The sequence below is a fragment of the Nicotiana attenuata genome, unplaced genomic scaffold, assembly GCF_001879085.1.
Source record: "Nicotiana attenuata strain UT unplaced genomic scaffold, NIATTr2, whole genome shotgun sequence".
In the NCBI taxonomy this organism is placed as follows: domain Eukaryota; kingdom Viridiplantae; phylum Streptophyta; class Magnoliopsida; order Solanales; family Solanaceae; genus Nicotiana; species Nicotiana attenuata.
Window position 1 is genome coordinate 101331 of NW_017672113.1, and position 15984 is coordinate 117314.

General features: G+C 35.4%; 3 protein-coding genes across 3 annotated transcripts; 1 reads left to right on the top strand and 2 right to left on the bottom strand.

Annotated features, from left to right (window-relative positions):
• The first annotated feature begins 1103 nt into the window (after positions 1 to 1103).
• On the top strand, positions 1104 to 5106 carry LOC109211900 (protein-L-isoaspartate O-methyltransferase 1-like). Its single transcript, XM_019375494.1, has 4 exons — positions 1104 to 1357; positions 2396 to 2666; positions 4206 to 4370; positions 4638 to 5106. The coding sequence occupies exons 1-4, from the start codon at positions 1151 to 1153 to the stop codon at positions 4886 to 4888; spliced, it is 894 nt and encodes a 297-aa protein (XP_019231039.1). The 5' UTR covers positions 1104 to 1150; the 3' UTR covers positions 4889 to 5106.
• A 255-nt stretch (positions 5107 to 5361) lies between these two features.
• Positions 5362 to 8873, bottom strand: LOC109211901 (28 kDa ribonucleoprotein, chloroplastic). Its single transcript, XM_019375495.1, has 4 exons — positions 8299 to 8873; positions 8080 to 8181; positions 6620 to 6901; positions 5362 to 5680 (listed from the first exon to the last, which is right to left on the bottom strand). Exons 1-4 carry the CDS (start codon positions 8746 to 8748, stop codon positions 5615 to 5617), a joined length of 900 nt encoding a protein of 299 aa, XP_019231040.1. The 5' UTR covers positions 8749 to 8873; the 3' UTR covers positions 5362 to 5614.
• Positions 8874 to 11359: 2486 nt separating this feature from the next.
• On the bottom strand, positions 11360 to 15215 carry LOC109211893 (probable galactinol--sucrose galactosyltransferase 2). The gene is made up of 14 exons (XM_019375487.1): positions 15060 to 15215; positions 14654 to 14885; positions 14464 to 14551; positions 14297 to 14345; positions 14115 to 14206; positions 13908 to 14015; positions 13699 to 13818; positions 13209 to 13619; positions 12985 to 13125; positions 12815 to 12880; positions 12577 to 12711; positions 12246 to 12472; positions 12077 to 12165; positions 11360 to 11997 (listed from the first exon to the last, which is right to left on the bottom strand). The coding sequence occupies exons 1-14, from the start codon at positions 15213 to 15215 to the stop codon at positions 11713 to 11715; spliced, it is 2199 nt and encodes a 732-aa protein (XP_019231032.1). The 3' UTR covers positions 11360 to 11712.
• Positions 15216 to 15984: the final 769 nt, after the last annotated feature.

Consider the following 15984-nt stretch of genomic DNA (forward strand, 5'->3'; position numbering starts at 1 on the left):
AATATTAGATTAATTAATACAATTTGATTTGAATTTATATTTATTAATTTTTAAATAAAAACTAGTTTTATACATTCAGATATAGAGAAATAAACATTCTTAATTATTCAATATTCAGATCTTAATATATATCTTAATATTTTAACGTGTATTCAGATTCAGGCGTCTTAATTTTAATAAAAACAAATGAGGCCTTACTTGGAGTATGTGTGTGCAATAAACGATGGAAATATAAATTAATTATATTTGAAGTGATAAAGTTCATGCAAAAGATATAGGTGCATATATTTCAGATGGATTTAAGTTATATATACGTGTGACATCATAAATAGTTATTTACACTATGACTTTTAATCTTTGATATCACTACGATAAGTTATTTATTATTTTTAATAGATTATCAATTAATATTCACTAAAAGAATTAATTGTAATTACCTAACAAGTGAGATAATTATGTATATAATTTTTTAAACTAACAGTGCATAAAACTTAAACTCCTTACATATTATAAGTTTAATGTTTGTTGTTATCAATTCCTTCATTTTTGTTTCCCTTAACATGAGTTCCTTATCAGAAGGAATTTTATTCATGGGGCTTTTTATGCGCTCTCGGTACACAAGGTAGCCATTTTTAAGCATGTTGTTTAAAATATATTCACAGTTTATAATATATTCAAAGATTAGTCAACTTTGCTCAAACTTTAGGACATGAAGTCCTAGAGTTTAGACCTCAAAGTTCAAACTACAGGACATCGTGTCCTAAAGTTCGACTCTTATGTCCTAAATTTTAAATTAATAGTTCAGAAATTCAAGACACTTAATCCTGAATTTCAAATTAGCAGCTCAAAAATTCAAGACACTTGTCCTGAAGTTTGGATGAATTGATTAATCTTTAAATATAATATAAATTGTGAACATATTTTAAATAGCTGGGCTTAAAAGTGGCTATTGCTGCACTTCGCCCGCACAATAGGCCAGAGAGCCCATCTACACTACAAGTTAGCTAAGGCCCATTACAGAGTGGGAATTTGAAGGCCCAATTATTGGGTTAATTCTTCAAAAGGGGATGGAGAAGACACGTGCGAAGAGAAGAGTGAGTAAAGAAACAGGACTAAATTAAAGGATCGAGAAGTAGCTAGAGTTGAAATAATGCCGTCTTCAATATCCTTGCTGCATTCTGTGTCATCTATAGCGTATGGTTTCCGCTACCGTGCGCCTTTAAAGCACACTTGTTTATTCTACACTCACCAACTCCATACTCTTCAGCCTCCCAACTTTCCCCTCTTCTCTTCCTCCTTTTGCCGTGTTCCTAACCCCAATTTCTTCACGGGGAATTCTCTCTTCTCCCGAATGGAGGTAATAATTCTTTCTATGGAAGTATATTTAATATTTCTAATAATTTTGTTTTAATTCAATGGTTAGAAATGATCGTTTTGATTCCGAACAATAAATAGAAAAAATTATTACTAGTAACGGAGAAAGTTTGGTGACTGGACTTGTTTATAGAACTGCAATGAAACTCGTTCGGATGATTAGTTTCTCTTTGGCAAAATTCTTTAGAATTTTCTGGAAACTTTTTGAGTGCTAGCGACTTTTTCCTAATTGTTGTGATGTGGAAGTATAATTACCTGGTCTTGGTATTATTTTGATTAGCTAAGTTTATTAGAGATTATAATCAGCAATACATTGTAAGCCATGCCCTTGTGTTCTATGTGGTCTTTACGAAGTACATAATGTTAAAGGCTGTCCCCCTCCCCTCCCCAAATCCCCACCCGTCTCGAATTGTTAGTGTCCTAGGTTCAAATAAAGCATCCAATTAGCTAATATTCGGTGCACATTGTTTTCCTTTTTCCCTCAAAAAAAAATCTAAATAAAAAAAGGAGTTGTGAGGATAGGATGATTTCTAATTTCTGTAAGCATGATCATGCGAGGAATATAATTTTTCTTTTCTTTTAAAGACGTTACTCAATAGTTTGGCAAGCCTTTGTTTCTTTTCTTAGGCTTGTATATTATATTAGGCTGGATCAATATTCCTAATGGGTGGTACAATCTAAAGGATATCCTGTGTTAGATAGCTATGAATTTCTTCTAATTGAGCTTTCTTTTCAAGCTTCGATGTGGAATTGAACAGAAAGAGGAGATTGGTGTGCCTAGATAACTAAGTATTTTTTCCATACTCTTGGAAATTTCTAGGAAGCGAATTTTCCGGATACATTACCTGATCTGCCTCTATGAATAAAATCTTACATCACCTACCATTTTTGTGTTACATAATTCAAATGTTTTAACTGCTGTGCATTTTTTTTCTTCTGTTTTCCGGTCAACCTTGAGCAGGTCAACAGACGGGCATATTTGTTATCTCTTACTTCAATCTTGTTTTGTGTTTGTCAACAGCATTTTCTGAGTGGAAGTGGCATTAACAAAAACAAGGGAATGATTGAGCAGTTGCAAAGATATGGAGTAATAAAATCAAAGAAAGTAACAGAAATAATGGAAACTGTTGATAGGGGTTTGTTTGTACCTGAGGGTACTCCCGCTTACATTGATAGCCCCATGAGTATAGGTTACAATGCCACTATCTCAGCTCCTCATATGCATGCTATGTGTCTTGAATTATTGGAGGACAGGTTGCAGCCTGGCATGCATGCTCTGGATGTCGGTTCAGGTGATTGTCTAATGAACTCACTTGTTTCTGAAATTAATTAGGGGATATCCTTATTTCTTTCAAAACGAGTATATAGGTGTCAAAAGCATGGGTAGACTGTAGAGATAGCAGAAGCCTGAGATATCATTCCTTTTGCGCAAATAATAAGAGGTTCCATGATAATAACTCAATGAAAATAGTAGATAGCAGATATTTAATTTTAAATATGAGAACAATTCAGAAGCACATATTTATTAGTTTTAAATATAGAAGACATAATTCCATTGCTCTAACTTGGGACCTCAGGATATATTTTGACTCTATCCATCAAACATTCAGCTGTCCAAGTTATGATTGAAGTGTGCTCTCCCAGGAATAAATGTGATACTTATAGAGCTCCCTAAGGTGGTCGGACATTCTCATAATTTGCATGGTTTTTCATGTGGGTGGATAATCAGAAATGACATTGGTTTATGCACTCAGTGAGAGATTAATTGCAGCTTGTTGGTTCTCAATATTCTGGACTTGGTTGTTTTTGTTCCCCTGAGGCCAATAACTTGTGACGTGTGAGCATGTATCAACACCATCAGTGGATTGAAAATGTGACCAGTTTTTGCTGCGCAAATTTTTTCTCTCATTTTCCAAGTTCCTTGTATTGTGGTTGCTTGTCAAACAGATGCCGTCTATCAGAGCATAACACTTAGGTGTAGTATTAAGTATCAACTCTACAGTTGTGCTATGAGCTCCATGGATCTTGATACTAAAAATAACCTCTAATCCAATGTAGAAATAATAGTTTCAGAAGAATGTTAAATGTTTTACATGATTGGCCTGCCCAGGTGAACAGTTATTAGCTTGTGTTGTTTGGTGTAGATATCTTATGTTAGGTACAAAAATTGATTTTATGTTAGGAAAATCATTGGGTATTTGATGGGTTTGAATTAGACAGAAGTGAAAGAATCAAATCTAGGGTTCGGTTAGAGGAAGAGGATAATGTTGACTTAGAAGCAAGATTATTGGTAGTGGCGATTGACAGCATGAACCGGCTTTGCTTGTTTCTGCATTGCTCTGAATGAAGAGTTGGTCTCTCTGTACTTCCTTTTTTTTTTTATTAAGTTCTTCCTGTGTTAACTTTAAGTGAATGTTTCATTTACCATGAGCTTTTGAGAAATTATTTTTATGTAATGATGAGAATTATGTTCAAGGTAGCTTTTATCTCACTAGTAGAAATGTTTTCTGTAACCGTAGCTCTTAGTTGGAGTTTTTGAGAGAGAACTGTTATATTAATCAAACGTATGGTTAGCAAGATTTGGAACTTTCATACTTACCTTTGTCTCAAAAAAAGAAAAAGAAAAAGATTTTGACCTTTCATGCCATTGTTAACGGATATTTATTTTCTCGTATGGAAAACATCAGGAGATGCTGATAAGCTTTTAGAATCTATTCTTGTTGGCTTGTAAGCAATGAAATCCTATCTATAGGGATTGAGGAATAGTTGATTGAATGAATGAATGGAGGATGACCTTTTCTTGTCAAAGCTAATAGCTTTGTTTCGTGTAGGAACTGGGTATCTCACAGCATGTTTTGCTCTGATGGTTGGACCACAAGGTCGAGCTGTTGGTGTGGAGCATATACCAGAGTTGGTTGCATGGTCCACCAAGAATGTTGAAAGAAGTGCAGCAGCTCCTTTGTTAAAAGAAGGGTCTCTCTCATTGCATGTTGGTGGTATGGTTTTGTAATTTTCATGTAGTTTATTCAGGAACTTATGGATTACGTCTCTGTTTGTTGATCACAACCAAATAACTCGCACCAAAGAGAGCATTAAGGAGACACTCGACATACCAAAGTAGTTTGTGTTCGTAGATGGTTGCTTAACCTTATTTCTTGTTTCCTGTCTACCATGCCCCAACCATTGGACAAGTTTTATTGGGGGATTTTTTGAGTATGTTGACAAATAAGTGTGTTTTTTTGATGACTTTTGCATCATTGCAGACGGGAGGAAGGGTTGGCCAGAGCATGCACCATATGATGCTATTCACGTTGGAGCAGCTGCAGCTGATATTCCCCAGGATCTCATCGACCAGTTAAAGCCTGGGGGAAGGATGGTGATTCCAGTGGGTACCTTTTTCCAAGATCTCAAGGTTATAGACAAGAATTTGGATGGTTCAATAAGTGTTCGAAGTGAGACTTCCGTCCGTTATGTTCCACTGACTAGTCGGGAAGCACAGTTAAAGGGCACATAACACTGTCATGTTGGGTGGTGATAGTCTTGGTTACCCATTTATAACTAGCTTCTGTTTCCTTTGCAGTTTTCTTTGATGCTTTGTACAGTTTCACCTCTTAGCATGTAAAGAATGAATAATTCAGATGATTCTGTACTTAATCTCCATGCTAATTCTCTCCTGTAGTTCCTCGATGATAACAAAGCTTTCAATGCAATTTTCTTGTTTCTGCGCCAAAATGTCAATAAGTTATGTTTTACTATACTAGACAATTGAGAAGATAAAAGTTTCATTTTGCTGTGTTTTGCCTGTAGAGAACCTCGCACCATTTCCCCCCTTCTAGCACCTTCCACCTATGCGAGTCAGAAGAGCAGATAGCAGCTGCATAATCTAGCGCAATCGATAGAGTTACTTATGCATTTATCATGTTAATTGTGAAATCGCAAAGATATTTAAGGAAACTGACACCATACAGCAACCAGTGCACACCAAGGTTAAGGTAGCGGCAAATCAGTACACCACAGATAGTTGATAGCAGTCAAAATTTTAATGCATTCAATCCTCCAATTCGGAATTTCCAAAGGGCAAGAGCCAAAAAAAGAAAAAAGATGTTCCCATACCTATATATAAGCAATCAAGGAATAAAAACAAAGAAGTAAGCTAAATTGAAGACGTCTGATGAAAATCTAACTACTCATAGCTGGCATGACTGCTATGTCAATCGAACAAATAAATGTGTGATCAAATTCAGTATGTGTTGCGCCTAGGTCTTTCTTCAGCAGCATTAACCCTGATAGTCCTCCCATCCAGAGTCTGAAATACACCGAATGAGAAATTTTTAGATCAAAGATTCTGAAAGAAAATATATCTTAAAACAAGAATCCATCAATGAAAGTAACCACCAACCAAGCAACAAACTTTTTAACGTCTGTATTGCCAATAATACACATAGAGCGTGTTTGGTCCGTGGACAAGTCATCGAGAATCTAAATACTAAGACTATACTAAAGTGAATGATTATCATTGCATATTTGCAAGTCTTATCGAATAAGTTAATCGTGTTAAAATGTGAGTACACTAATCCAGTTGTCCTCACTAAGAAGAGATCCACGGTTTCTTATCTAAAGAAAATGAATCAGATAGATAATACCCTAGCTTTCCATTGGTAAAAGTTCCAGCGCTAAGGTGAATGGTGTGTGTAAGGCAAGCAACTTCTCTCTCCAAAAAGTTAATACGTCTAACTTTTCTAATTAATCATGTACATCATCAATTAGTTAAATAAGTGCAGAAAGACTACATGTAACAACTAACAGATGAATGAGTTAGAAATCTACAAAGTTTAAACTTGGTTTCATGATCAATATGGAAACACATATTTGTAACTGTATATGTCCTCTTATAGGACTCAAAATATAGGGATGTCACAGATCAAGATTAATGTCTAGTAACTTCGAGATTAATTTATTTTAGTTCAAAATTTAGATTGCAGTCAATTTAAAAGAGAAACCCCATTAAAATTGTCAAGTAAAAGGGTTGATCTATCATAAAAATCTTGAAAAGGAATCAACTTTTTTCTTTTTCAGATTAAAGGTTAAAGGTGTCAAAGCAGTTAGAATCAAACTCCTGGATGGACCACAGGCCTTGGAGATGATCAACTACTATCACCTACATGTGTGCATATGTGTGTGCAACAATGCGAGTGTAATAATCTGTGTGCAACAATGCGAGTGTAATAATCTGTGTGCAAATCACCTGTCCGTCAAGGTTGGCGATTGCTTCACTCATTTCAGCTTCACTTGACATCGTCACAAAACCAAAGCCTCGTGACCGTCCAGACTCTCTGTCAAAAACCACCCGAGCACTTACTACTTTACCATGTTCACTGAAGATTTGCTCAAGGCGTGCATCATCAATGTCCCACGGGATGTTGCCAACATAGATTCTGTAAGTAGGCTGAAATGTTCGAGGTGGACGTTCTGGCCGTGATCCTCTTGGAGCAGCTTTGTTGACTGTCAATAGCCTTCCGTTGAGATCCTACTCGAATAAAAAAGAAAATTAAAAGGAGTTTCTAGAGATAGTCCAGTAATATGTCAAGGTATCCATGTATCACACATCATAAGCAAGAAATGACTGAATTGTATGACGGATCTCTTCTCAAGAGACTGTTCAAGGGCATAGCACATGACAAACATCAGATTTTCTATTACTCCAACTCGTCTTGAAGTGACCAGCATATTCAGTCAAACACTACATGGAGGACTACCATTAAACTTCCCATGGTTGTCCAGAGAAGTAACAGGGAGACCTGGATAGTGATGTCTAAGCATAGCTGAAAGTTCATTACCATATCAGGCGTGGGAGTCATTCTCAAAAAAAAAAAAAAAAAAAAAGCCGTGGGACTCTTGGTGCAAAGTTACTGGTATATGACACACAAGCTACTTAAATTGACACTGCGGTATACTAGAGTTGACCAACAGCATATCCAGCACTATAAATATAGTCCTTTACTTCATACCTGGCAGGCTAGCAATTTTGAAAAGCATCCAAAAGATAAACTTATTAGTTATCTAATATATACAAGTTATCTATCATAAAGCATTTTTTCACTCTTGGAAATCGTCATAAAATCTTACACTACAAAATTTCAGCGGGTGGATATAAACATCATCCTTTCTTTCGAAGACACCTTCTATTGCAAATAATTGTTTCGTAACCTTTGCCCTGGTTATTTAAGTTCCACGGAGATTTTATGAATTCCTCACATTGTACATTATATTAGAAAATCTAAACAATTTGGAGGCAAAACGACTCTTGGAGCCTCCATCGAATTTACAAATACAAAATTAACCTATATAGTTTCTCAAAGGGGTGCGGCGGAGGTTCTTATCAGCTATGTTGCGCGGACTCTCCAAAATGCTACCGCACCCGTGTCGGATCCTCCGAATATACAATACTTTTGAAGGATCCGACACACACCCAACAACATCTTTGGAGAGTCCCAACATAGCTTGTAAGCACTTTTTAAGCACCAAGAAGAATAAATGTTGCAAATTTAATAGAAGCATCTTCAAGCCCCACTCGATTGACAACAAAATCCACATATTCAACAACTCTTGTTTAACATGCTTTCAAGTAATGGATTTGATAGCTCAATCAAAGAATAGGCTACAATCTCAATTCGCATAAAAGAAAAGAGAACCAGTGTAACTCACATATTGACTGTACAATTCCACAGCTTTGTCAGCTTCTTCCACAGTGCTCATAGTCACAAACCCAAATCCACGACTCCGATCAGTCTCCCTATTGTAAATAACCTGCAAAACCAAAATTCAGTTCCACCACATATATAAAGCTCTAATCTTTTTTTGTATTTTTTTAAAAAAAGGTCCAAACTTGTCAATGAAATTAGCCCCATTATTGAAATTAGTTACCTCAGCAATCTCAACAACACCAGCCTGTTGAAAAAGTTGAGCAAGCCCCTCACTATCTATATCATATGGTAAATTCCCAACAAACAATTTAGCATCCTCAGAAGGTTCTTGGTATTCTTCAGTCTCAGTTTCAGTCTCCCCTGCCTCACCAACTAAGCTAGGAAAATCCTCACCTTGTTCTTGGTCATCAAGGACAAGGGTGTTGTCATCTTCAGATAATACAGAAACAAAAGTTGGGAATTGGGTACTTCTCTTTTTAAGGGATAATAAAGAGGGTAAAGAGGAGAAAGAGGAAGAGATTGAAATGGGTTTTAATGGGGTGGAGAGAAAAGGGTAGGAAGAACAGGAAGAAATTGATTTGGTGGTGGTGAAGAAGGGAGGGATGGAGATAAGGCAACAATTAGTTGCCATGGATAAAGGCTTGGTTAAGGGTTTGATAACACAAGACATTGGTGGTAAAGAGAGAGGAAGAAGCAAAGGGTTTATGAGGGGGAAGAGAGGATAAGGTGGAGTAGAGAGCAGAGGTTTTGTAGCCGCCTGATGGTCCGACTTTTTTTGATGATTTTACCAAGATTTTCCAGAGTATGTAGGCAGTAGGCCTTTCTTTAAATTTTTATCTTATATATTAAATTGTGAAAATAGCACGGTCTAGCCAGTTTTCAAACTGGTAACTGAAAAATAATCAGTATTTACATAGTCATTAATTATTTTACTAATATACCGAAAGTTCCAGCATAATATGTTGGAAGCGTATAAACTTACAGCATATTATGTTGGAACTCCAGCACACGGAAAGTTCAAGCATAATATGCTAGATTATGAAGCTCATGTGTATAAACTTCTAGTATATTATATTGGAAATTCCAGCACATTATGATGAAATCTGATATGCAAAAAATTCGAACTCCAGCATATTATGTTGGAATTTTTTCGGATTTTTAAGGGTGTTTTTGTTCGAATTTTATCTTTACATGAAAAAATGGCTAAATTTCGATCACTTTTGAAACTATGGCTATTTTTCAATTACCAGCTATAAATATAGTTATTTCCAATTTTTTTCCCTATTAAATTTTACACTCTATGTCGTTTAATAACGGGAAAATGATACTGTATAGCCGCTCTCAAAATAATAGCCAAAAAATATATATATTTTGTATTTACACAATTTGTATGTTATATACAAAAATTATATAAGTTTTATACACTTTTTCGGCTACTGAATGTAAATAATTTCTGACGTGGGCAAAAAGTGATAATATCCCTTTAAAAACAATATTGTCGTAAGCATTTTGATGGTACAGGATTTGTTTATTCAGTTATTAATTGTTAGTGAGTATTAGCTTACAAATAATTATAGAGGAATTTTCAGAAATCACTATTGTTTAGTGGCTATTAACGTCATATAGCTACTATATACAAATTACTTCCTATAGTTACTATTCAGTTGTTACGAGTGTATTTGCGTTGCTGTATTCATGAATACAGCAGTAAAAAGCGCCTAAAAATCAGGGCAGTCCAGCTGTACGCGCATGTATTCACATGTATTCGCGTCATGTATTCATGAATACAGTAACGACAATCACCTTAAAAGTAGGTATGTCCAGCTGTCTAATAACGAAAATAATATCAGTTAGCGTGATACACTCCTAATATTACTCAACAAAATCAATTCTAACATGCCTCATTATCAACCCAATTAATTAGTGATTTTTCAGTTGTATATAACTGTTGTTTAACTTTTGTATTTAGTGTATTTCAATTTTTTTTTATCGTTGCGTTCATTAGATTCAATGTTTGTATTTAATGTATTCGATATTTTATATTTAGTGTATCCAAATGTATTTGTATTAACAATATTTTAGTTATTCCTAATACATGTTATTACTGTTGTATTCAGTATATTTCATTGGTTGTATTCACTGTATTTCTATTTGTATTCAGTGTATTTTACTGTATTTTAAAATTAAATGTATTCGCTGTTTATATTCTGTTCTATTTTAATATTTGTATTAAGTGTATCTCAATGTTTCTATCATGTATTCATGCATACTTATGAATACATGTGTATTCAGTTGTATTAAAAAAATATGGACCTTCGAAATACATAAACACAAACAAAAAATATGTGTTTATACAAAAATACAATGTGTTTGAGTGAATTTGTATATAATACAATGTATTTGTATCATTGTATGTAACTAAATAGCAAAGAAGAGATAAAAGTTCATCGGAGATGGCGTTTTCCGGCCAAGACTTCTTGTATCGCTTCACTACCTCTTCCATTACAATTTACAACGCTTCCAGTTCGACCGTTTCTTTCTCTTTCTCTCTTACTTACCGCGCTAAGAATCCCTCTTTCTGTTCAATCTCTCTGTCGCCCAAGGTATCTCCGCTTCCTTTTTTCGATTATAGGTTTACTTTCATGTTTCTGATTTTGAGATTTTTAGGCTTTCTTTCATGATTTGTTCTCTTTTGCGTATACTATTTTGCTCAGGAGAGAGAGAGAGAAGAAAGAGAGAGAGAGAATAAAAATTCTGAGAGAGAACCGTGTGTTAATTGAAAGAAAGAGAGATGAAAAACATAAATAGCGTATTTTATGCATCAATGGTAGTATATACCATAAATAATTATTTTGCTATAAAATATAAAAGGTAGCTATAGAAAATAATATTTTAAAATAATTTTGGTTTTATAATAAATAGGGTATACACCTTTGCTATAGGAGGTAAAATTTCCATAATTATATTCAAAATTACTTTTTAGTTATGAATTATAAAATTGTGAGTTGTAATTTCCTGATTCAACTTGTTAGAAACCCATAATGCTGGGTTTGTATTTTACGAATATGAGTTATATACCTATAAGACTAAAAGTTTTTTTTATTGATTATCTAAAATTTGGTTGCTTCTAAAACAAAAAAATTAACAATGTAAAAAGTAGTGATTGAAGATAAAATTTTGCATTACAGGCCGGGGCAGAGCTAAGTGGACAGAAGGAGAATTAAGATCTGTCAAAAGGTGAATCAAGAACCTCGAAAAGAACATAGTAAGAAGAATGAAAATGAAGAAGCAAAAGTGATTGGATTGTATTGACATCAGTGAAACGATTACAAAAGAGCTTATAATAAAACTCAACAAATGCTGCTAACATGATCTGCTTACATACAGTCAACTGAATTGGCTAAACTGCAAATAAATAACTAGCTAAACTGGCATAGAAATCAATCCCAGCAGCAAATCCATCATAAGGATGAAAATGTGCAGCATTACTCTTAACATGATAACAAGATCATTTCCAGGACTAAACTAGAGAAGCTGCACTCAATTTTTTTTGCACACATTCCCTTTGTTAAACTTCTCTCTGTTCCTATGTGGAAAAGCTCTTCAGTTTCTTCACGTACGAGAGGACATTAACTTAGTAGACTAGTTTAATATCTCGCACATGGCAATCCCCCTCGAGGTTTATCACCAACAATCCATTTTCTGCATTGTAAGTGAAATCATTCTCTTTCATGTCCACTTTACATGAACTTGGTTTTGAGCTTGAATATGCTCCAAACTCACCGCATCCTCTTGTTTTCACGTTTACTGAGCGATCTGGAAGATCATTAGAACTGTACATTACATCCTCAATTGCTCCTCCTGAGTTGTGCATGTCAATCAGACTAATTGGAGCAAATTCAATATTTTCACCCAAGACCTGTTGGTATAACATTCAAATAGAGCTGCTCTAGAAATACTGAGCAATAAGAAACAAAGAAAGTGGCTTTATCAATTACCTTGATTGGTGAGAAAGTAAATATTTCACATTTTAGTACACCCAAAGACACCTTTATTCTTTTTCTGTTTGGTACTTTGCATAGAGATCCTGAAAATCAAAATAGCCTGAGCATGAGCATGTGTTTTGCAAGCAGTTTACTGGTATGATTAAACGAATGAGACACTTACTTGAATTAAAAGCATATACTGCACAGTCTCCGCTCGAGTTTTGTCCTGCAATTTCTTCAAGGAATTCAACATCAAGAGGGCTAACATGGCCAGAAATTGTGTTTTCTGTTGTTGGTGAGTTGGGTGCATTTGGAGCTGCTTCTTTCAGTCGCCAACTTCCAGCTCCTTGGCAGTTGAAAACGCCTATCACCCCAGTACGCTTATTCAAATTCCAAATCTTCAGCAGGCTGTTAATAGTTCAAAAAGATTGGTTTTTGCATTAAAAAACTTAATCAAGGTTGTGCCTTAGTTTATCTAAACCAATGGAAGTGATCAACAATATGGGAATTACCTTTTCCCATCCATGACTGGATCAACAAATAAGCTGTCTCGAGTTGGTCGACCAGCATATCTTGCTCTTAAGATGGATCCATCAGGTAAAACCAGTTTCTTGAGGATGTTGAAGTCATGCTTCCCTGGCTTGTCACTGAAATTCAATACAGTCGAGATATCAACGTTAAATGAAGTGCATTAGGCCTTTTAATTTTCTTGTCCTCGATATATTAATGAGAATCATACAAGTGACTTACCTCACATAAACTGCACAACCACCTAACGCTCTCGCTGCACCATGGAACTCAGCAGTGTTGTGATTGCTCTACAACAATAAAGGGCGAGAATTAGCATATCCGGAACTTCACTTGTTTTTGTAAATTCCAGCTACAGATGATGTAAATGATATTAACACGGAAATTTTTACATGGACATGTCCCAGTCTGGCACCAATATTTCCCCTAGTAGAAGACTGTTATAAGCCACTGTTGCAACATGTAAGGTCTGGAAAGTTGGCTCATTAGGCATGAAATCTTCTGATGCTCTAGCTGTTGCACTCTTATTTGAACTGAAAAAGTACACTTAAACAGTTATGACATAATTTGGTACTTACGAAATTTGGAAATGAGATAGGTTGGATAGAAGGTAAACCTGTAAATAGAGTCTGAATTATGAGACATGCAACAAATCAGGTTATCGTCTTTGAAGTTCTTCTCAATAGATTCATCAAGAGCTTCATCATACTTCTTAGTAAGTGATACTCGTCCGCCAAATCCAGAACCCAATGTTTCCATCAAGTTTTGGACATCAACCTTGACGCCGTCAACTCCACAACTAGCAAGATAAGTGTGGAGATCATTATAGAAATCATAGATCTTTTGAGGATCTATTACTCCAACTCCATATTTCTCTAAGCTGTCCAAGGCAATATCTCTAATATTTCCCAAGTTTCCAGGGGATTGAACCGGATATACTATCTTGGGATTGTACTTCTTCAGAGTTTCAGATGTAGGAAGAACTCCTCCCCAGTAACCAGCTAAAGCATGCCACATATAGACATATCTGCATTAATCAGTAACTTCAAATGTTAGAAATCAGAAGACTAACAAGAACTAAAATTACATTCGCTTTTAAATCTTACTTCAGGCCATATTTCTGTTTGATGGTATCAACGAGCTCTTTGAGATTTGTGCACGAGCCATCTGACTCTAAGCTCTTGAATTTGCTGTTTTCCTTAATATCAGCTAATCTGGTGGCAAACCTATAACCAAAGAAATAGGCATTGAGTACTTTTTGCTCATTGAAGAAACTTGAAAGTTTTTCAAGAACTGAGAATAGAAAAGGACATACTGTGTTTCTTCAATAAGTAGTTCGCCTTCTTTTTGAAATTCATTGACTGTGTCTTGCCATCCATCATCTATGATCAAGAATTTTGGTGAACATCCTCCTTCTAAGAAACTGGAAAAGCAGAAACAAGATTCTGTTATTGAAAGAGGAATTTGCAGCATATCCCATTTGAAGAGCGCAATCTTTCATAAGCATAATGAACAATCAAACCTTTGAAGACCCGCTTTGATACCAGCTGGATTAACTTCTTTATAGAAAGCATCCCACGTGCACCATCCAAACCAATCTAAGTGGGTAGGGATCTAAATTTAGAACGGAAGACAAGTTCAGTTGAAAGCCCTTTAACTAAATTAACTAAGCTTACGTACTAACTATCCTCCAATTCTTGTTACCTTTTTGTTCTCGATGTGACTGAATGTACCCTTGTGCTTTTCCAGAATCCTGAGACAACAGAAATTAAGCGTCTGAATTGAGAACGTTTGATCTAACAGAAAGAAGGAAAATAAGAAGAAATACAGGAAATGCAACTTCTCCAATTATAAGTTGATAGATAACTCACTTGATGGAATCTTTCATAAGTTCATATGGATTGTCTCCTGAATTAACAAAAACTGCATATGATTGTGAAGTTTGGACATCCGGATCACCTTAAATAAGCAGATTCTGGAACAAGTTACTATAATTGCAATGGAAGAAACTGAGGAGCAATAATTTCAACATATTATGATGTTTAAAGAAGCTAAACTTACCACTTTCAACACAGAACTGGAGCTCATTCGATGAAGTTCCTTGCAAACTTGATCGAAATGGCCCTTCCAGAACAGGTAATAACAGAATATAAAATTTATTTTCAGCAGCAGGATCTGCAGAAGGGTCCTCATCCAAAACAGCAGATTCTTCTCCGACTTCCAGGAGAAGCATCTGAGTTTCCATTGGCACTTCACTTCCTGATTTTCCTACACGAGGAATCATCCACCAAATCTTCACAATAAAGAGGCATAAGAATTTGTAATCCGTGCAAAAAGTTATGCCTCAAGAGTTGAAACTCTTAATGCTGCTGGAAAATAAAATAACAATGGCAGATCAAATCCTTAATGCTATTATAAATATTTCCAAATTTCCAGATACTTACTCAAGAACACCAAGGTTAAAGACGTGATGAGAACTACTTGTCGTTGATTTAGCTCCCAGAAATGCAGAACCACAGCTTGCTGATGTAATGACAACATTTTCCGGCATCCTAGTTAAGACAACCTTGCCACGCACCATGAGACATCCATCTTTAATTATTGGATCACCTGTTATTGTCATGCTTGCTAATTGTTGCTCTACCAGAAAAGCTGCAGAACTTAGTATATACTGAAGCTTTACTAATAAGATACACAAATCCAAGTAGCAAAAGTTGAAGAATATATATATTCAAAAGGCCTAGCTTAGTTAGCGCTAACGAAAATGACAATGCCAAAATTCTAAGCAACCCCTCTAGATGTAAAGTGGATGGTTGTAGGCTTGTAGCTGATAATTCAAGAAGCTGAAATTATTGAGATTAAGATATTAACAGGGAGCTCTACTGAGAACTCTATTAAGAGGTTTTATAAGGGTGATTCAGGAGAAAAATATCAAAGCCAAGGGTAGCAAGGAAAGGACAAAAACATGCCATCGGACAATTTAGTGAAAGCGATTGATGTTGGAGGAAACAGCAGATGATTTTCTTTATTTTAGTTAATGATTTGGGACAAGATTAGATGAATTAAACATCGAGTCAATGATTTGGGACCAAACCAAGTGGGATTGACATGGGTATGAGTCATCATCGAAGGTTATTTCCCCTATAGTTACAAACCATTCGATAAAATCACGCAATCCATGAGCTTAGCAGCCAAGAAAATTGAAACTAGGTTGTCCAATCCAATCACATCAGCAAATGCAATATTATAGGTTCTTTACAGAGGGTTACAAATTACAATTTGCTTCATCTTTTGGACTCACTATGGTCAAACGTCACTGTAGTATTACTTTTATGCGAGAAATTATTTTATTTTCCTTATAACACATTACACATGTGACTCTAAAATCTAAG